The sequence below is a fragment of the Corvus hawaiiensis genome, chromosome 10 (assembly GCF_020740725.1).
Source record: "Corvus hawaiiensis isolate bCorHaw1 chromosome 10, bCorHaw1.pri.cur, whole genome shotgun sequence".
Taxonomy (NCBI): Eukaryota; Metazoa; Chordata; class Aves; order Passeriformes; family Corvidae; genus Corvus; species Corvus hawaiiensis.
Window position 1 is genome coordinate 16883566 of NC_063222.1, and position 21147 is coordinate 16904712.

At 45.0% G+C, this 21147-nt stretch overlaps 1 protein-coding gene across 3 annotated transcripts in view; it reads left to right on the plus strand.

Annotated features, from left to right (window-relative positions):
- Positions 1-21147, plus strand: part of FGF12 (fibroblast growth factor 12) — a 221053-nt gene that overhangs the window by 124951 nt on the left and 74955 nt on the right. For all 3 annotated transcript variants that reach the window (XM_048314024.1, XM_048314025.1, XM_048314023.1), the window contains one exon: positions 17869-17979. In XM_048314024.1, coding sequence (XP_048169981.1) covers positions 17869-17979 — 111 coding nt within the window. The remainder of the gene's footprint in view (positions 1-17868; positions 17980-21147) is intronic.

Sequence of the window (21147 nt, forward strand, 5' to 3'; positions counted from 1 at the left end):
CTCGCATACTGTGTATGAGTAGTCGCAGATTTTGGCAAGCTATGGGGAACCAGATCCATGCAGGGATATCTTGTATAATCAAAGCTATCAGCTTCTGGGGAAAACAGACTGCAGAAACATCTCGTTTGTTGGTTGCGATAGGGACCGTGTTGTAAAATGAGAACTAGTTTTGTCTGCCTTTTCAGTAGGAAAAGGCAGCTGTGTTACAGGCACACCATGTTCTTTTAGAGCTCTTGCATGTGTTTTGCTCCATGACTTACTAGTTTACAATAGGCCAAATAAGGACACTGAGTGCTGTGGACTAAACTGAACATTTGCACACGGGGGCTTAATCCCATTATTGTGAGTTAATACAGGTCATTTGCTACAATTGCACATCTATAAGTTATATATTTTGCTCTAAACCATAGTGACTTGATAGAGGATTTAAAAGAAATTACTGTGTGGCATGGCTTGTTGGTGCAGCTTCAAGAGGTGGATTCTTCCTCAGGGACTGATGGATCCAAGAATTGAATGCAGAAGACTAGACAAGCAGCTCTCTCCACGTGGCTTCCCTGCCAACAAATAGTTGAACAAAAGTACTTTCATCCCATTTGTGTCTGAATTAAAGCATCCAAGCACATCCCTTCTTCAGCTGTTTTACAGCAGTCTGGAAAGCCTGGGCTGGTGGGTCCAGCTTGTTTGTGAAAGCTGTCACTGTTGCTTCACCAACCATCTTCTCAGGCAGAGCACACCCCAGAGAGCTGGGGTAGAGGTGGCCTTCCATCATGCCGTGGCCACTGAACAGCAAAGCTGAGCAGTTTAGCAGCCTTGCACGAAGGGAAACAGACTGGAACATCAGGCACAATATCTCTGGGGATTGCTAGAAATTTTATGCAAGTGAAGTCCACTGAAAGGGTGTTATTACTGGGGGAAATCATGTTTGAATTGAGGCAGCTTTGGGTCAGGTCATGCCAGGTACTGTATAGCATTGTCTCCGTCCCCTCATATGTTGCTTCTGTAGATGAATTTCCAGTTTAGAATGCAGAGCTCATTCTCAAACAGGTTTTTCACCCCAGGAAAAAAGAATGCATTTTTTTAATTCCTTTTTTTTCCCCCCTGCCTGATACATATTTTGTGCTCTTCCAGGGAAAGGATGTTTTTCCTTAAGGATATATAAAGGCTTCTTCCAAAGTGAAGGAAATGGCTTGCATGTAGGAAAAAAGCAATAACTTAAACCATGTTTTCCCTTTGCGGTATTTCTCATTTTGAATAATAAATAGAGATTTGGAACTTAAATATACGGATGTAGATATTTTTGCAGCAGTATAAGTAAAATATAAGAGCAACTTTAGTTGAAGGACGTAGAAAGACTTTGTTCATTCAGAGATTTATTTAAAACATTTGAGAAGTCTGTCATCTGCAAGCTGTTAAATTCCCGGACTTAAATCCTGAAGTCCTTTCTGATTTCATGCAGGGTGAAAATGATAATTGAAGCTCAGGGTAAAAACCACCTTTTTAGCTCATAGTCCTTGCCTCCTTTTATGGAGTGGTACATCTCAGAATAGCTGTAATATCTGCCCAACCTGTAGAATTTGTCCCCTCTGTTGCTACTGTCTAAATGCCAGCTGCATTACCCAGGGCATAGCTGCTCCCTGCAGGATGATTGCGTCTGGATCCCCGCTCTTCTCTGTAAGTGTGTCCATGCGTGTCTGGGTGTGTGCCCAGCCAAGGGGGTCCATCACATTCTTCTGCCTGCTCCTCTGCAGAATTTGGTGCTGTGTCCTGTATCTAAGAAGTGGCTGACAGGAATGAAAATGGCTGGAAATATGGCATCACCTAGACAGCAAGAGCTTGTAGAAGTGCTAGCTGAGATAAGGGCATGGATGCCAAGTCTTCAGCCAGACATGAGCCTGGATAACACCAAGGGGAAGGGCACAGCCTCGAAGGCATCCATCCTCCTTGGCTGGGGCAGTCTGTCGCAGGTCTGCCAGCGGTGCTGTAAGCTCCTTCTGCGCTACTCGGGCTAATGAATGCCAAAATAATCAGGAGGGAGGAAGAGGCTCCCTCCAGCTCATGACAGCTCGGCAGATGGGTTTCATTTTATCCAGTTGATCCCTGAGGGTGGTATCGCACACATTTGTGACTTGCAGATGTGGTGGCTGTCATGGTGCGTGGCTGCACTCGGTTACTGGGAGGCCAGATAGCAGCCCCAAGCTCTCGGTCTCTAAAATCTGGGGAAGAGCTGCAGGTTCCTGGCTTTCTCCAGAGCATGGAAAACTCAGCTGCCAGCCTGCTTCCCAACACAGCTTATGGGCGAGCATGTCCATCACTAAGCCACTTTGTACTAGTTCTGGACTGAGTGTGGTTGATGCCAAGAAAATCCATGGAAGTCATCCAAGCTCTGAGAGGGATAGATACCTTCTGTCCCCATGGCCTCAGGGGTAGCTGTGCTTGTGAGAGCAGTGGAAATCGTTAGCCAGCAGAGGCTCACCATTAGAGCAATAGAAATGATTGATTCCTCCGTCACCAGCCAAATGGAAGAGTCAGGGCAAAAAGTGTTTGATGAGTGATTATTTTCCTTCCCCATGAAAGATCCATATAAATCAGTTTACCATTGACTGATACAGCTGTTGGGTCTTTTTTTTGGGGAAAGGGGGGGCGGGGAGGGTGCAATTGCATTTGGAAGATTTTTATATGTGTATTTTTCTTTCTTCTGAAGGTTTTCTTCTAAATGAAATGTTCCTTTGAAATATAAACCCAAAAGCTTGAGTTCCAAAAAAATACCAAAATGGAGACAAGGTTTTCTTCCTTCCTTGCTTTGCTGAATTCAACGCAAATTTAGAATTTCAGTAGCCCAGATACTACATATTTTAACAGAGAAGTTATCTATTAACCAAAACAATCATCAGCTTCACTTGGGCAGTGAGGAGAGCAGAGCTGCCATGGGAGCTGACGAGGCTGTTTAAAAGACAAACATAATCATGAGTCTCTTCGTGGTAGGTAGCAAGTGCAAACATACTTGGGCTTATCTGCTTTCTTTCCTTCCCCTCCCCAAACAGGAATACCATGAACCACAGTGGCCAGGTAGGCATTTGTTTCATCCCTCTGACATTTGTTTCATTTGATCTATCCTTCTGAACAGTTATGTGCACATCATTTCTGGGATTTTCTACTTCTGCACAGTTGAAACCAAGCTGTGATTTGTTATTACTAAAACCAAAGGAAGAATTTTATCAAGCAAAACATGTAAGAGATTGATATCCCTTTCGTATTTGTAAACTCCATGGCTTGGCAGAAGGGGTGACCAAGAGCCCAGACAAGAACAGGTCAGAGAAAGCAGCTCCAAAGAACTAACTTTTAAATAAAGAGCTAACCATTGAGTACAGATACGTTTCTGTATGCTGTCATAGTGTCATTGCCATGACTGCATTATTGTTGTGTCTTAATCTTGGAAATGTCTTGAGATGTGACCTGTACTGAAGTCATCTACTCTGTGCCTGGGCTGTACAGGCTGTAGTCTACCAGGAAGCAGTGCCTTTGTACTCTGTTCTCCTGTTCAGTGTGTGGTTCGTCTCTATTCCCCAGCTAACACAAGATTCTTCATGTTAATGCATTATCCTTTCTGAGCATGGAGTAAACTACTACATCTATTGTTTTATCTTCACCCTGTTCTGACATGTGTCAGAGTCCTGAAATAACTCGGCCTTTCCAGAGGCTGGTTTTACTTTGCATCTCTATTAAAACCTGTAGGAGAACTACAGACACACTCATGGGTGCCTCTCATCCAGCTTGCAGGAACGGAGGGGTTTGTGCTTTGAGGGAGTCAGTGCAGAGACTGAGTTTGTGCAGCACGGTCACAGGGCTGTAGGGCTACAGCTTCTTAACAGTACCTCTGAAAATAGCAGCTATAACACATTTCTGAAATGGTAAAGTAGAAGGCATCTTTTTTGAGAGCTGTGGAACACGACTGTGGGATTCACTGTTCAGGCAGACCACTCACTTTGGCTTTTCCAGCCCCCACGCTGCAGCTTAGACAAATAACTGTGCTTGTTCTGAGCACTGAAATGAGACTTTCTGACACCCTGATGGAGCTTATGTGGCTGCTGAGAAAATTTACCTGGGTGCAAGCTGGCACCTGTCAAACACCTCTGCTGTCCTGTGTTCATTCCAGAATGCCCTGGCTAAAGGTGACAGAGGAACAAAGCCATGAACCTGGAGGCAGGGTGGTGGCCTGTGTCCTGAGCCCTTGTCTTCTGGGAGGAGCTGCTGGCTGGTTGCTGGTGTGATGGGACTCCATGCAGCACCTCAGGGCATTTCTGCTCTCTGCCCTTTCCCTGTGGAGTGGGCTGTAGTGGGAGATGAAGGTTAGTGCTAGAAGCAGCAGCATCATGGTCTGTGCAGCTCTGCTCCTACATCTGCTCTGTGGCTTTGGGTTTGTCATAAGGAGGTGACTGTTCTGCTGTGCTGGGGTACCCACTGAGGAGATGCTGCTTGGGGTTCTGCTGCTCTAGGCAGAGCTCTACATTTGGGAGACTGTTGAGGTCTTGTCTCAATAGCAAGGTAGCAGTAGCAGCTCTTCTCTTTTCTTGGCAGCACGTGCACCTGTTGTACCTGAAGTTTTGTGTGGGAGGTGGAATTTTGTCCAATTCAGTCTGATTTGCATCAGTGCCCTCTCGTCTTTCAGTGTTACTGAGCACAAAAACAAACTCGATTTTTGTCGACGGTGCTTGGCTGGCACTGCTGTGTTCCTGAAGAGAAACTCTCAGCTGTGGACCTGTGGCACTTCACTGGCCAGAAGGTGGGCAGCTGTGGTGAAAGGAGAGGAGCAGTTACGCTGTCACCTGCCCGTGCTCCCTGTCCTTCTTCCTGGGACCTTCTCAGCATAATAGTTCTTGCTTGGAGTGCATGACTTCATCTTTAGATGTCAGAAAATGGCTGGTTGCCTCTCATGGTGGGGGCTGTATGTCAGGATGAAGACCCAGGGCTAGACGCAGTCACTACAGTGATGGAGGGCACAGAGCTTCTCCCACATCCCACAGCAGCATCCATGGGGTGCTGTGTGCACTCCTGTCTCACCTTCCCTCTAGCAGCCTGCTCTGTTAAGGGCATGTGTTAACATCTAGTGGACAGCTACATGCTGTGAACTGGCAAAATAACCACAGAGAGGCAATGTAATTCTGTTACTAGTGCCTCTTTTCCAGCTGAAACCCGATTGCAGTTATGATAAAGGTAAAATCCCCCTGAAATGTTCCTTTCTTGAGATACTTAAGCATTTTTGATTGAAATGAAGGAACAAAAGAGATAGGTCTTGGGGTTAATAGAACATGCTCACTTAATTGATATTTATCTAGAATAGCATAGTTGGCTGTCCCCTCCCCTTGCTGGCTGCACAGATAGTTTCTTTGCCTAGTAGTTGCCACCCATGTTGCCTGAGCTGCCAAATAAATACATTTCATTCATCCCCCAAATCAAAACTGTTTGCAAAAGGTCAAGTGATTGGATCTGCTGCAAATGAAGCCAGGCTGCAAAAAGCCAGTCCACATTTTCCAGAACATTGAGAAGCAGCAGATATTAGCAAAAAGACAGCTGGTTTTGGCTTTCAGTGCCCAGCTTAGGGTCGGGTTGCTGAAGGGTTCCCTGCGGACGGGAGCCACTGGGCTGCAGGAGATGCAGGGATCAGGTGCTGGCAGGTGAGGGGCTTGGACGATCCACCTACTCTGGAGCTGGTGCTTTTCCCTGGCCCAGCTCCTGAAACCGGAGCCGGGGTGAGTCACTGGCTGCCTCTGGTATCGATCTGCAGCCGTCCCTGCGGTCATTCTCTGGTGATCAGCATCACACTCTCGTAGGGATTGTCTGTGATGGTGGCTAAAAAGGCTGGCAGAATGTGTGGTGTAACCAGTAGTTCTCTGCTGGCTTTTATAGTGTGGTGTTGTGCTCGTCAGTACGGGCTCTGCCTGCTGGCAGGCACACAGCATCAGTAATGAAACATTTCTGAATATTTCTTTTGGCTTTCTTTTAATTTCATTCTGTGCCACTCCTACCTTTGTCGCATCCATAAACATTTCTTCTTCTGTTTTTCTTCCTATTTCTTCAGTAACACAGCCCTACTTTCCATTAAATAAATTTTAGTATTTTAGAGCTACAGCCCAATAGCAGCTCTTGAATGATTAGCAAGCACCAGGTGAAGTTTGAGAGCTCCTCTCTGAGCCATCCTGGGGAGCTGGAGGAGCAGGAGCTCTGTTCAGAAACCTGTTGGAGAGGCACATTTTCTGTTTTCTCTCCATCTGCACTGTGTCATCTTCAGCACGCTCATCCCTGGAGAGGGAGCTCACTGATTTCAGCTCTCTTCCAAGACAGCATTTGGGTGGCAGGTGAACCTGCCTGTTTAACTGGAGTCCTGAGGGCTACCTGATACCAGAAATGAGGTGTTTGTGCTGAGAGATGAGCAATAAAACATCATCATTATTTAAAACAGGGCTTTAGATGGAACGAAGTGGATGACGGCTTTCTCACACCTGGAGTGTTTTCATTAGTTCGAAGGAAACTTTGGCTTTAATGGAAAATTAAAATCATTATGCAGATTAAAAAAGGTGTATTTTCACAAAGCAAAAGGAAAGAACTTCAAGTGATGTGGAGTTTTGGCCATTTTTAGCATGATCTTGCTCTTTGAAGTATAAGGTTTCAGACCAGAATGGCACAAGCAGCACATTTTCATTATGCATTTGGGTGTTGTGTAAGATTTGTTGAAATTTAGTAACATCATAATTTTGAGTCAAAAATGCTTCCAAACTGCTACAGGAATGCTTAAGCTGCATTAGTGCAGTGAGCAAAAAAAATTCTTGTAATAGAACCCGACTGATTCAAGCTTTAATTTTTCCACATCACAGGCTCATTACCTGTTAAATAAAGGAGTTTCACATGCTCATCCATTGGAAAATGCTGCGAGATTGCAGGAGAAGTACTGTAGCAAAAGAGGATGTTATCACTTAGGCCTATTTAAAGCTTGCAGAATGACACTGGGACCCAAATTTTTCCCTGAGTTGACATCCAGTGATTATTCAGGGCACTTCTGTGAGCCGGTGTTGGTAGGACCAGGTGCCCTCCCCGAGACCGATAGCATCTGAAGTGATTAATTTCTGCTCAGTGCTTTTTAGTAGCATGTTCTGTCCATTTTCCATTTTAATGAATTTACTTTTCTAGGCATTCAGAGCAGGGTGGGAGATTGATGTGGTTGTTTCCATAGTATGTTTTGTTTGTGTGAGGGACTTCTTCGTGTTTCTGTAGTATTTCAGGCCTGCGGGATTGATAGGGGAAGTGAAGAGACGTAGCATCTGAGAATAGCATAAATCCCAGCACTGTGGCAGGCCTGAATAGCAGGGATGGTGTCTGCTTTGCTCATGTGAACACTGTTAGTGATGGGCTGCCTTGAATACAGAATGTGATAAATGCCACCAAATCATGGTCATCCAGCAGCAGGGCTGAAAGGGACCCCCACTACTGATTAGTCCAGCCTCAGTCCTATGCTGAGTCCAGATATGCATTCCTTAGAAGGATGTTCTTAAACTTGTTTTGTACATCCTCCCACGGACCAAATTCTGGGTAGAATGTACAAATATCCAAACCACATCTTTGTAGGAAACCAGGAAGAAATGTGATTAACAGGCAAGAAGTTTTATGTTGTATGTTGGAGTTAAGAGAACAAAACAAAGTCTTTCTAAATGTACACACAGCAGAGCACTCCCACAACATTCCCCAGGATTTCTGAGCCATCAGACAAGTTGTTAGGATGGGTCTGACATGTAGGTCTGTAGGAAATCCTCTCTCTGGGAAACTGCAGGCCAAGAGGTGCTGCAAGTATGGCAAGAGGTCAGAGCTGCTTTTCAGTTTTTCCTTTTGTCAGCTCCAGGCAGCAAACCCTAGCAAGTAGCTTCTCCAGACATCCTCCAAGCCCGCCTTTCCACCTCTCTTGGGATAATGTATGTGGGAATATATCCCTTCTTCTCTGGTGTGGGCTTTGGGCTCAGTCATCCTGAAAGCTCTGCAGTGTGGCTGTTCCCATTTGTTAAATCCTCCCGCAGCTCTTGAGCTCTGATTACTGGCATGGGGAAAGTCAGGATTTTACTCCCAGTGTTTCTTCCCCTTTGTGGGTGTCGGCTCAGGAGCTGGCACAGCCCAGGGGGCCAGGGAACCACGCTTGGTTGGTTCATGAGACACGTCTGCAGCCAGATGAAATGTGCTCACTGACTGTGGGCTCATACATAATATTTATGCTATCTTCTGTTTCACTCTTGGTGAATATGCTGTAATTTTGGCTAATTACACAATATGTCAGGAATAATTGCAGGGTGTTCCTCAAAATAAATAATACATCTTGTATGCTCTGCTATCCATACTTATGAGCAAGCTTTAACCTTCAGTAGCCAAGGCACTGACTGTGCTGGAAAATGACAGCTTTGGAGCTGTAGCTACAACTTCTTTTGCATTAAATTTCTCATTTTTTAAATTCCTTTACCTGAAAAAGCTCATCCTGCATAAATTCTGGAACAGCCGTACATCTCCTGTATGCCTTTTGTTCCTGCCTGGCTTTGGTTTTATCGTCAGAGCTCAAGTCAATACAGGTGTAGAAAATTGCTCTCTTGAAAGGGAAATGTTTTGAAATTTTGTCTGCTGCTAAAACACACTGGACCAACAAAGCAACATAAACTACATCCTGGGGGAGGCAGAGACAAACCTGGGAGTGAACTGTATGAAGAATTGATTTTTTTAGTTCTCTGGTCAAATAAAAGAAGTTTCTGGGGAGAAGAGGATTCAGACTTAATGCAGTATTTCATTGTACTCAAAATGAAACTTTGGATTTAATCTCTGGCTCTTTTAATATTTTTTTCATTAAATTTCCAAGGTAAAAGTTGTGTCAAAAGAAAAAATGAAAACTTGCACTATTTTCAGATCTCTCTCTTTTTTTCTGCTAGTGAGATGGAGTTTGTGTATAGCTTTATCTACTCTTACTCTGAGCTTTTCAGCAAAATAGTCAGCTAGACAGTTTTACCCAGAGGTAGTCAGCAATTCTGTGCCAAAATACCTGATGACAGCTTGGCCGTCACTTCTCATCCACTTTTCTGTCCTACTGTTTCACCTGCACTGGTGTTTGGGTTCCTCTTTGGCCCTGCAGTGCTGTGATGGCTGTTTTGTCCTTGGTGCAGAGTGGGTAGCTCATGTCATGTACATTAGTTTGGTGTTTGCCTTCTAGGAAAACTCACCCACAACTTTGTACCTCAGTATCCTTGGGCGGTTGACCTCAGGTGGCTGTCACATGGGATCCAGATCTGGGAGAGTGGGTGAGCTGCAGGGTGACTTCTCTACCTTCTGACATCCACAGGCTGTGCTAAGACTATCCACAGACATGGAGCTGTGATTCCATGTGGCACCCCCAATTTTCAATGCTTTATATGACTAATTTCTCTGCCCCTTACCTCAGACTTGCACTAACATCCCTGTGAAGCTGATTCCCTGGATATGGGAGGGGCTGCATAAATGCCACAGAGATGCAGTCATATCATTTCCACCTACTCTGCAAGTGAGAAATAAGACTTCCCTGGAGGGACTCATGTTTGTAAGAGCAAAGTAGGCATCATGGAGGGGTGCAGGCAGGCAGCTGTGCTCCATGCTGGAGAGCTAATTACTATTCCTCCTGGCAGGCACCAGCACAGGAAAGGAAATCACTTCTCTGGGTGCTCCTTTTGCCTACAAGGTGCCATTCTGCTCTAGTGACTCACTGATGGTGACAGGAGGCGATTGCTTTGATGGGTGCTGTCAACGGCTTGAGCCCATCATCCCTCTGAGTTAGGGAAATGTCATTTTTGGAAGCACGTCCTTCAAACAGAGAGGCCAGCCCTGCCAGCACAGCCTGTTATTTCATGTAATGCATCCTGGAAACACCAGTTGTTTCTCTGTAGTTATTAGCCCTGGGTGGAGATTCACACTTGAGATGAGTAAATACATGAGTGTGCCATGCAGCCCTGTTGTCCCAGAGCCATTTTATTCTCCAAATGAATGCTTTGTAATTGGAGGCTGACACTATCCCTGTAATCATGTTAAACTGAAGCTGGGTACAGCCTTCATTCTGCATCATTGGGAAAGGAGCTGGGATGGACTGTTTGGTGCCACCAAAACCATGAACCTCGTGAGCAACTCCTGGTGTCAGTAAGTCTGTTTACACCTCTCCATCATACTCACAGGCTGGGTGACGTGCCAGTGTGTTAAGCCAAAGGGCTGTATCTAAGCTAAAGGGGTTCATGGCGGCTTTGCAAGGTGGGGTTGGATGCCTGCTTTGCGATAGAACCCCATAATGCTTGGGCATTGTTGCCCTTCATGACTGGCTGTCTGTGCAGGCAGCCTGAGGAGACATCCAAATAAACACAAATGCTCCCGTGTCACTCACCTCCCTAGGCTCTGCAGTTCTCTGGCCCTCTCCCTGCCTGTTACTCAGGATGCTACAGACAGCATTGCCCAGGCCATCCTGGCTACCTGCTTGTAGGCTTCCTCAAGGAATACCTGTCTTTCAGCTCCGAACAGTTTTGCTGAGTTCAGCAACAGAAACTGAAAAACACTGTGAGGCTGGGAAATAACTGTCTTGCCTGCCTGTGCACTTCTGTGCACTGAGTGACTCCTGTGGGAGCTGAAAACGCTCAGCGCTTTGCAACAGGATTTCCCACCTCCGCACCTGCATGACACAGTTGGAATGTCCTCCAGGATCCCCGCGCGTGGCTCACGATGCTTTGACCTGCTCTGTGCGTGACTCACTGCAGGTACAGCCACAGCCAGCCATGTGCAACATCTGCTGAAGACTTAGAGCCGTGGTCACTACATGGCAGAGTGGGTCGGGGTGTTTGGCCAGAGGAAACACACTCTGGGTCTTCAAGGGCAGCAGCTCCTGTCACAGCTGCAAGTGGTGTTATTCCTGAGCTTCCCAGTTTGGGTGGATACAGTGAATCATTGTTGGGAGTTGAGCTATTAAACTTAATGTCGACAGTGATGCATTTAATTTGAGACAGCCAAATTACTTCATCTTAACTCCAAACACCCTGGAGAACTTGGCAGCTCCTGGCTGGGAAAATAACCCCAACATTTATCTCCCTCAGCTTTTCATCCCTGAGTTCTGTGCTGATGCCTGTCACCATAGTAATCTGCGTGGAGCTTTCTGATTTTCGTGCTGATTTATTACAAGCCTTCATTAATGTTGTACTTCTGAAGGAGGGATTTCGGTGCCCTTCTCTGTCTACAGAATTTGTGTTTGCAAAATTTGGCTTATCGAGTATTCTGGAAGCCATCCTTTTTAGGGGAGGGGAACTGCGGTTTCTGCAGTGGCACTTAAAATGCAGAGTTAATCTAAGTAAATTAGGAGCAGTTTATGCTCTGACTTGCATGCTGGGTTTGGTGTGCTAAGGATTTGAGTGCTGGTTAGGTGAGTCATAAATCAACCTCCCATTATGACAGCTGCAGCCTGAATAGGGGAAAATAAGAATAATGGAATGTGTAAATTCCAGGCTAAAATGTTTAATTGCAATAAACAAATGTTTGAAGAACATTTAGGTGAAATATGCTCCTGAGATGTATTACAGTTCCTGTGTTTGCAGTCACATCCTCAGCAAAACTGTTGCACAGGCACAGAAGGGAGTCAGCAGCATGCCGAGGTGGTTCAGATGAGAGCTGGAGGTGCTTTCTCCCTCACCAGACTAATATCCTTAGGAGGTGCCAGAGGGAGTGTTGTGGGAGCCTGCTGCTGGCATCTGACAGCCTTGCTATGCTAAGACCAGACAGAGGCACTGAGCTGCAGTGAAAGAGAGCAAACAAATGGGCAAGTCACCTGTGGAAATTCTGCAGTAGGTACCTTCCTTGTACCTTATTGCAGGTTGCTGGATAGAAAATGGCTACTTCCCATCTGAGCTTGCAGAGTCCTCTGTTATTTGACAGCTCATTGTGCAGAGAGCAGTAACCCCAAGAGCTTCAGAGTTTATGCCATAACCCACACTGAGTACCACTGACACCCAGCACAGTAACTTCTGGATTAGATTTAGAAGCAGTTCTGCACCAGTAACCTCAAGTAGAGGCTTGCCTGCCAACTAAGAGCATTGCTGTGCATTGCAAGAATCCTTGGAGCCAGTGGCTCAAATCCCTCAAAGGTCACTAAGCCCTTCATCTTTTTTAAGAGTTCATTGAAAAGTGGCTCCTCTGAGTTCTGTGCCATTGAGTTGGAGAATTCAGATTAAGGTGACTTCTCTGAGTAGGGTTGTGTTGAGTGCTTTTATAATTCCCAGCCCAAGGCAAAGTGGGGACTGGCTTGCTGCAGCCTCAGGCCATTGTGTTGCCGTAATAAGGGGCATTCTGTGAGTTACAAGAAATGAGACTATAGTAGACTGCCTTCCATAGTGGAGTTGCAGCTGGAAGAGGGTGTTGTGCCCTATTGTTTGGTCTTCCAGAGGTCAGGGTTTGGAGCAAATTGAGCTACCCTGCAATGATGATAAGAGAGTGGGGTTCCTCCTGCAGGGGTTTAGTGCTGCTGCTTCGCTGGTGGAAATAAACAAGAGTTGGTGCCCTCAAGTGGGGCTTTGCTAAATGCTGCATTAATGCATAACCTCATAGCTCCTCTCTGCATTAAGGGGAGTTACTACACTTGAGTGTTCTCCACTTTCCAGTTAAGGGGTGAGTTGCTTACTCACCTTAAGTAGGAGATCTGATTGAAAAGATCATTAAAGAGGGATATTTCTGTCAGTGCTCTTTCTCTTTTCCCCATAGCACACAGCAGATATCTTCGACAATGCCTGCAGCTTGAGGGTGAGGGAGGTGACTGCAGAGCAGGTGATACAGCCACGATATTCTGGCCTTCAGTGAGTGTGTCCCTGGAGATCAAACAAAGTACATGTGAGCACCCTGCAACTATCATGTCCTTGGCAAGCCCCAGGAGGATGAAGATCACTGTGTAGCTGCATAATAAGGCAGGAAGCACAGCAGCTCATGGTGAACTGAGATGACTTCAAGGCTCAGCAGCAGGACAGCAGAAGTGAATAATGGCAGCATCACATTACCATTTAAGAAGAGACAGGAAGATTAGCAGTCAGATCATGATTTAGTTACCCTCAGCTGTGCCAAAGGGCTCAGAAAGTTAAAAGCAGGACAGGCAGAAATGGTGAGTTTGGCCTGTGGAAGGGGTAAGCAAGCAAGATGCCCTTCAGGGGATGTTCAGTGAGTTGTTAGTGGATGACTGCTCTAAGAAGGGTCATTAGGTGTCAGCTGTGTCTTCACTGTAGGGAAAGTGCCCAGTCTGGCAGATCCTGCAGACTAGGAGAGTTACAGCTTAGTCTTGCTTTGTGTTATTGTTCTGTTCTGCACTCTCATGTCCCTGTTGTGGTGCTTCCTGAGCATGATCTTCCCTTGCATCTTCTGGAATTGCCACATTTGAAGGAATTGAGCTTACTGCACCTGCGTAGAGTCCACTGAGTTTTCTCCAGTACTCCCCAGCCCTCAATAGCTGTATATGAGCAACTAGAATAGGATCTTTAAGGAAAGCATCCTAAAGTATAGCAGTATTGCTTATAAAGTAGGGATAAAAATATCCCTTTGCATACTGCATGGGAAACCTGGTAGTATGGGGTCTGCACTGGGAGTACAAGCTTCATGGAAATCTCTTCTGTTGAGTCAGTAGTTTGGGATTAAGGCAGCAAAAACGTCTTTCTTAAATCCATTCTGAAGTGCTTGACTTTGTGTTTAGGGAGACAGTTGGTGCTGAAGTCTTGTCCATCTTAGTTCAGTTCCATCTCTGCAGGGAAAGCTGCTTCTACAGCAGAATAGAAGCACACACGGAGGAGCCTGAGTGGGAGGAATAGGCTTATCCCAAGTGTGTTATGCAGTATTGTGCCTTTAAAAGCAAGAGGATTTGAGTCCCATTTGCTGTACAAGGCTGAGGTTAGGGAGTAGGTTTAAGTTTGATTTGTGGTACATTCTATGAATTATAGAAAGGAAATGCTCAGAGCAGAGTTTTTGCTTATCTGTGCTGTATGTTTTCTCTTTACTTTACTGTTTGCTTATTTTTCTTGTCGATTATAGCCTAGAGCAGTATCATTGAGGAAAGTATAGACAAAAAAAAGTATCAAGGTTGTGGGGTTTTATTGTATTTTTTCCCTCTGGTACTCCAATAAGCACTGTCAATATTGTCTGCTGGGAAGGGTGGTTCTCTTTTTATTGCAAAACTGAAAAGTTGTCAGTCTATTTCATTGTCTTTCTCTTCTGACTTATCAGGGTGTCTCAGCATCCTTAATTGACAAGGAGACTTACTGGTTTTGAGGGGTTTCATTCTATAAATTGAGGTTTTCAGCACAAATGCTGCAGCATAAGGGTTAGCAGTGCTGGAAGACTGATAAAATTGCTCTGTAGATGGAAAGAAGTGATGTTAAAATATATGATATGACAAAAGTAGGTCTCTTAAAAGTCACGTGCAACATTTTACGTCTGGGCTAGTAGGAAAATTCCTGTCCTGTGATTATACAATTTTCTCTTCAGGTAATAGTTCCATAGTGAGAGGGAAAGATGGATAAATCCTTGTTCCTTGTTAAAAGTTGCCTTTGCCTAAAATTTTGTCTGTAGGCCTCAAACCACACTGCTTACGGTATGAATGGCAAATCCCAGTAGCTCACTTCATGCCCAGACATAAGACAAGAGGTTCCCTGGTGGGAAGCAGCTACTCCAGCAGCTGTTGTCACCTGTGCACCTGTTCGTGTTCGAGCTGGTTCCTTTGCAGGCACTGCAGAGATGCACATGGTTTCTAGACCCTGTGGACCTGGCCTGGCCAGCCTGTTGGGGTTTGAGGATGCAAAGAGAGACCAGTTCAGGTGGAGAGATGGCTGTACTGTGTGAGACAAATCTCCCATTGCCCAGGCAACTTCCCAACCCTCTTTGCATTAGAGGAGAGAATTCACTGCTGGCTGTGCACCTCTCTGCACTGCTTCTGTGTTTAGTTCAGGTAGGTAAAGGTACCCAAAGGTGCAGCTGCAACTTCTCTCCTATAGAAAGAGACCCACGGAAATACAGAAACCAGGGAAGGAGAGACTGTGTGTCTTCAAAGTGCTCTGATCCTTCAGTGTCTGAAAGAGGCATTTTTTGCTGGTGCTACAGGGCATCCTAAAAGAGTCTGGGGAGGGATGTTCCTGCAGAAGAGGATCTGTGCAGTGAGGAGAGACAGGAGCTCTGCTGCTTTCAGACTATGTTAGGGCCAGGAGGAATGTGGTTTTGTATGTGGCTGAGAACTCTTTGCTTCACTCCCTTTGAGTTTTACTTTTGAGTGTGGGTGTGAGCCTTAAAGTTCAGCAAAACCAGGTCATGTAAGACAAGATTTCCCTTCCAATTTGTCCCTAGGAAGGCAATGACTCAGAAAAGGCTGGCATTATGAAGGGGGCAGCTGTTTAGGCTGACCAGGTGTCTGTCAGGTCAGTAATAGAAAAGGGACCCTAGGGCTTTACCCTGTATTTGCTATGGTGATACAGCTTTCTGTTTGCATCTATAGAAAGGATACAAGGAAACATCAGGGAATCTTGGGTGCTATTCTGATAAACTCTAAAAATGTGATAAGTTCTTAATAATAAACAGATTTGGTCAGTGTTTTCCTTGGTAGTCTATTTAGTAAAAGTGGGAGAGATTTTCCTTTTCCAAAATGATTTGCATGGTTGAAATATAGTTCTCATCCCAAAGAAGGAGGAAAAGGTGCTATTCTAATTCTATCCTGTAGCTAAGTCATCTTCCAAAGAAAAGAGATAAGGTCAGGGTTGTTTTCTCTCCCTGCTCCTCTTCAGAAAGCTTGAAGACAAGACCTCCCCACTTCTCCAGCATACAGAAAGCCTCAGACTGCAGGACTATCTTCTATATCTTTCCTTCTGGGAGCTCTTCCATTTCGTGCAAAGTACTTAAACATTAAAATTTAACCAGCGAGTAAAATTGAGGCTAAGATTCATTCAGGGACTCAAATGTAGGTGTCTCATATCAAAGAGTGCCTATTAGTGCCTTTACTATTGTGGTATTAGATAAAAGGGAGGAGAGGGACAGACTTGAGGAAGGTGGTGCAGGCATCTGTGCCTGAAAATACAGCTTTTCATTTCCTCTAGCTTTGATGAGCTTTTCTAATGAAAAGCAAGTTAAATCAAGCTTCTGCATTCAACAAAATAGATAATTCATTTAGGTAAGAAGAATGAGCTAAGTGTTTTGCTAAGTGTCATTTTGACATGTCGTTGGCTTGACCAACACTAGCTCTTAGTAGAGGACCAGTACAGCTGTACTTATTTACTGTCCCAGCGTTGAGTCTTGCCGGGAGAAAGCCTGACTGCAGCCTACAGTGCTCACTGCACTGAAATCACTTCTTTTTTAAGGCAGCATAGAAACCAGCTGATCTGATTTATTCAGTGGCTTTTGTAGCTATGAGAAAGTACCTGACTCTCCCCTGGCTGGTGTAGGGATTGCTGCAACTGAAATCCTTTGCACCTGCAGCCTGTCTGCATCTGAGATCCCCACTGCTGCTGCGGGGGGCTTGTGAGTGCAGGAGAGCAGGGCGAGGGTTCCCCAAAGGGGAGTCGTGCAGTGATGCAGCGAGAGCGGTGCTCCGGATGGGAACACTTAACACACAACGTGACCACGGTTATGTAACGACCATGGCTTATTAAACAGCCTCACTGGGGGCATGAAAGGCAGGAGCCTGATGAGATTTTGGTATGCTACGCTGGATTCCTTCCTGTCCATTGAGCCAGCAGTAATTAGGTCTTATTTATTTACTTTTGGTGGGTGGTCATGTAAAACCACAACCTCCCGTCACACAAGGAGGATCTCCTCCATCCAGCGAGTGTGTCTGCTCACATGCAGCCAGCTCGCTAGTGTTCCAGCAGCAATGCCTATAACAAATTTTAAGACTTGCATGATTACAATTGAATTTAGTTTTGACCACTTAGTTTGTGTTTGATCAGTTGGGTGATGAGGAGACAGTTAAAGCTGCACGACACCTCTGTCATGTAAAGTTCAAATTGGTTTTGCTTTTTTCATGTTTTCCTTTTCCCCTTCAGCAGGAGGGTATAAACGTTGCAGAGGCAATAGGAAGACACAGCCAGGGCATGGCTGGCTCATGATACACACGGGCTGGGAAAGGTCCCTGTTGGAGACAAAGATTCTAATCTGCCAGAGTGTGTGGCATGTTTTAGGAGGGGGGGAACATGCAGGATTTTAAAACAGAGGTGGTCCGAGGTGCCCATAAATGCTTCAGAGGTCAGTTTTGGAGGTGTCTTGTGTCTGTTCCTTTTCGAATTTTGCTCCCAAAGTCCCACAGAGTGGGACTCACATGCAGCCCTGATTCGGCACTCAGTTGCTCTGGGTTTACACCACTGTAATACCAGTGATTTAAATAGCTTTTCATTGGCATAAAACTGTCACTGCATGACAGTGACTCAACCATACAAAAAGCAAGGTAGTTGGCTTCACAAGCAGAATAAGAAACAATGGGCACATTCTTTGCAACAGTGCTAGCAAATACTCTTCTGAACAAGCAGCATATTCCAAATACATCAACTGTCTAAATACTACTATTTGGTAGGTAACTTACAGAGAATTGATGTTCCATAGTCTATTTCTACAGCACCAAGTATGCATTTCATTTTATCTGCTCATCTGATCTCAGTTTTATTTACCTGTATGTCTGTGTATTGTATATAAATATTTTACAACCATGCTTGAAAGGAGTCACCAAAAGTTGTCTTTCCTGCCAAGCACTTCTACATTTACTCAGGGCTTAATGGGGGACAAGCAAATTCAGTCTTGTGCTACTCAGTATATCTGGTAATAATTATTATTTTTGTTTTGCAGAACCCCAGCTGAAAGGAATTGTGACAAGGTTATTCAGCCAGCAGGAATACTTCCTGCAGATGCACCCAGATGGTACAATTGATGGGACCAAGGACGAAAACAGTGACTACAGTAAGAAAAATTAGCCTGTTTTGCAACCCAGTTACAATGAAATGCATCACCTAGTGGGTCTCACTTGTGCAGCTTCATTTTTGAAAAGCTCAGATTAGGAGGAAGACAGCTGTTTTCTGCACATTTCTTTCTATCTATCCTTCCCCTTTAAATCTTGCCAGTATAATTTCATATGTTTCCTCTCTGATCTTCTTCCCTCCTGCCCCGATTCTGTAACTGCCATCTGGGTGGGGTGGAGAATAAAACCCATGATTTGAATTGCTGCCAGAAGAGAAAGATTATATTTATACACATGCCACATGGGTAAAGGATACGGGGAATTCTCTCTCCAAGGAGAAGAGGAGAAAATTGTTTTCACTATTTTAGCCTCAAAAATTCAGCAAGCATCAGGAATTTCTAGGCTGGAGAAAAGCAGCTGTTCACTGAAGTCTCGTGCTTTGAGGCTGGTGTAAAGGCTGAGGGTATCAAATAACCTTGTCAGAGGAGGTCATCTTCCAAAACCGTGTTCAAAGGAGTTGGGTTCGTGCTGGACAGCAAAGTGCACCAGAGCCACACAGTTTAAAATCCATGGCCATGTGCAGGAGCCACGCTGGTTTAAATACATGCAAAGTAGTAGTCAGTCTTCCTTTTTAAGAAGAAGTTGTTTTGTTAATACCAAAGCTCTTCAAAAGGTTGAAAAAGGTGTAGAATATTTTCAGCAGCATCTCTGCATTTCATAGGCATCAGAGTGATGCCCCTAAGTGGGCAGTTAAGCTCAGATCCTTGCTGCCACAAATTGCATCAATAGAATAGGACTCAAGTCTTGCTTTGTCCTACCTATGTTGGTTTGGAGCTCCCTGTAACACTGCTAAAGGGGTTTTTAACCTGGCCAGCATGGAATTTGGCTTCCCAGTCATTATTAGAGGTGAACAAAAGTTCATCTGTGTGGTAGGGTTGATGGAAGCAAGCTTCATGTACTTTGTAAAAGGAGGAGCCTGCTTGATTTGTGGACCCATTTTGCTCTAATTTAAGGAAGCTCCTAGCTGGATTGAAGGTGACATTTCTCCAGGAAGGCAGGGCCTGGGCTGCAGGTGAGGGTGTCTGTAGGGGTTCAACACACATGTCAGGGCATTGACATTCTCCTGTGAAGGTGCACTTGGACAGGGGTGCAAGGTGGCTGCAGCCCCACATCCGTGGTGTTTGCCCCATCCCCAGGAAGCTGCAGGGTGCTGTAGCAGGAGCATGGTGTGTTCTGGAGCTGCCCTGCTGCTGGGGGTCCATACATGAGAGAGGAGCTGTGAGAAGATGGTGACTGAAATTGCAGGTGGCTGGCAAAGCCCTTCTGGAATGACCCAAGAGGCTGCATCTACCAGAAACGTGGCCTGTATCAAATGCAAATGTCAGGTTTTAGTCCTTTTTCATACACTGGTGTTGAACAAAGTAAATATTGGGAATTGCAGTAGCACAATTTCTGATTCATGTGCGGAGCAGGAGAATCTGTGGACTTCCACACACATACTTTTACTCTCAGAGACTCAGCAGGTCTCCTTCAAGAAGTGTCTGGCCTTGAGATACTCTCAGGCAGACACCAACACATGAGGTGAGTTCAGTGGGCTGTATTAGCTGCTTTTTCTTAAAGGAAGAAGACCTAGGCTGTTCTTAAGCTGCAGAAAATCCCATTGGAGGCCTATTTGTCAAAAACATGGGAAGATATGCTAGAGATGACAGGGATTCATTGCCCTCATCTATCATGGAGGACTGAACAACAAAGTAATGGGCTTAAATGGGAGCAGGGATGAATTTAGGTAAACAGCAGAGAAATGTAAGAGCAGTTCAGCAATATTTCAGTCTGACAGGGGAGATGAGGGAAGCTGCTGCACCCGCAGTGGATTCAGGGGAACCTCCTGAGTTCCCATGGCTGAGGTTGGGCCCCAATTTGTCCAAAGAGCTGTGATGTATATATCCCCCCAGGAATGTCAGAGATGAGTTTGGCCAGGTGCTGAGTACTTGAGAGCTGCTTCCACCCAGTCTTTTTAACTGGAAATAGATGGGCTGAAGTACCCTTCTAGAGTGTAAATTTGTCTGGTGAGATGGCAGCCCTGTCTCAGCAGCTTGGTGGGACAGGAGGCATCTCATTGAAGTGTGCCAAGCCACTGGCTCAAAGTCAGGGGCTGAGCTGGAAAGTTTAGGCAAGTTTTTGAGAGAAGATCGAAGCCAAAGAATTCCCCATCTTCTGATCTCAGGGGATCTCAAAAGAGGGAAAGAATCCAACCTGATAATATTTGGCTCCTGAAAATGAAATTAGGACTGTGCTTTATTCAATTTTATGTAACTTTTTACCACATAGTCTCCTCCATAAATCTTCAGCTTGAATGAACATTATAAACTATGCGAAGCTTCCAGTTACGGCTTCAAAACGAAATCACATTTTGCACTTTGGAAGTGCCAAAATAAAGCTGAGTGTCTTTTTTTCTTTTCTCTTCCTCCAAAAATCTCAATTTTTCACCAGAAGAAAATCAAAAGTTACTTGTCTAAGTAAACAGCTTACAGATTCACTTCACTGCTGTTTTCTGTTTTGAAGTACTTCTCCAGAAGATTCCTGACCAGCCAGTCAGAAGTGTGTGCAAGAGCAAAACTCATCGAAGACTAGATAAATAATATTTTTCCATCCCTGAAGAGGGGTAGGTTAACTTGCATCCACAGCAGAGAAGGGCACTCTTGAGGGCCACAGGAGAAGATCCTTCCCACTCTAGATGACCATCTATTCTCCACGCAGAAGTCATCTTAGCACAGTTAAATACTGGTGAACACCATCTTCCATACATTGCTTTGTGTCCTGTGTCCCCACACTGATTATTCAAATTAGCATTGTGAAAGGATGCATAATTTTCATTAGGAATTAGCTTGGTTTACTCTGGCAAAATAAATGTTTAAAATGAGACACGCCGTGTCCCTCAGATACATCTGATGCAATTAAAAGTTCTAATAAAAACCCAGTTATTTATACAAGAGGAACTGCTAATATTTAAGCAATTTTTCAGTTAATTATTTGTTGCCCATTTTATGTGTGTTCTTGAAGCTGATGGCATTTATTTTCCACCTTCTCTCACTTAAAGAAAAAAAAACCCAGAAGCCAAGTTCTAATGGCATTTGAATGGGCATCCAGCCAGCTTCCCAGGAACCAGCGCT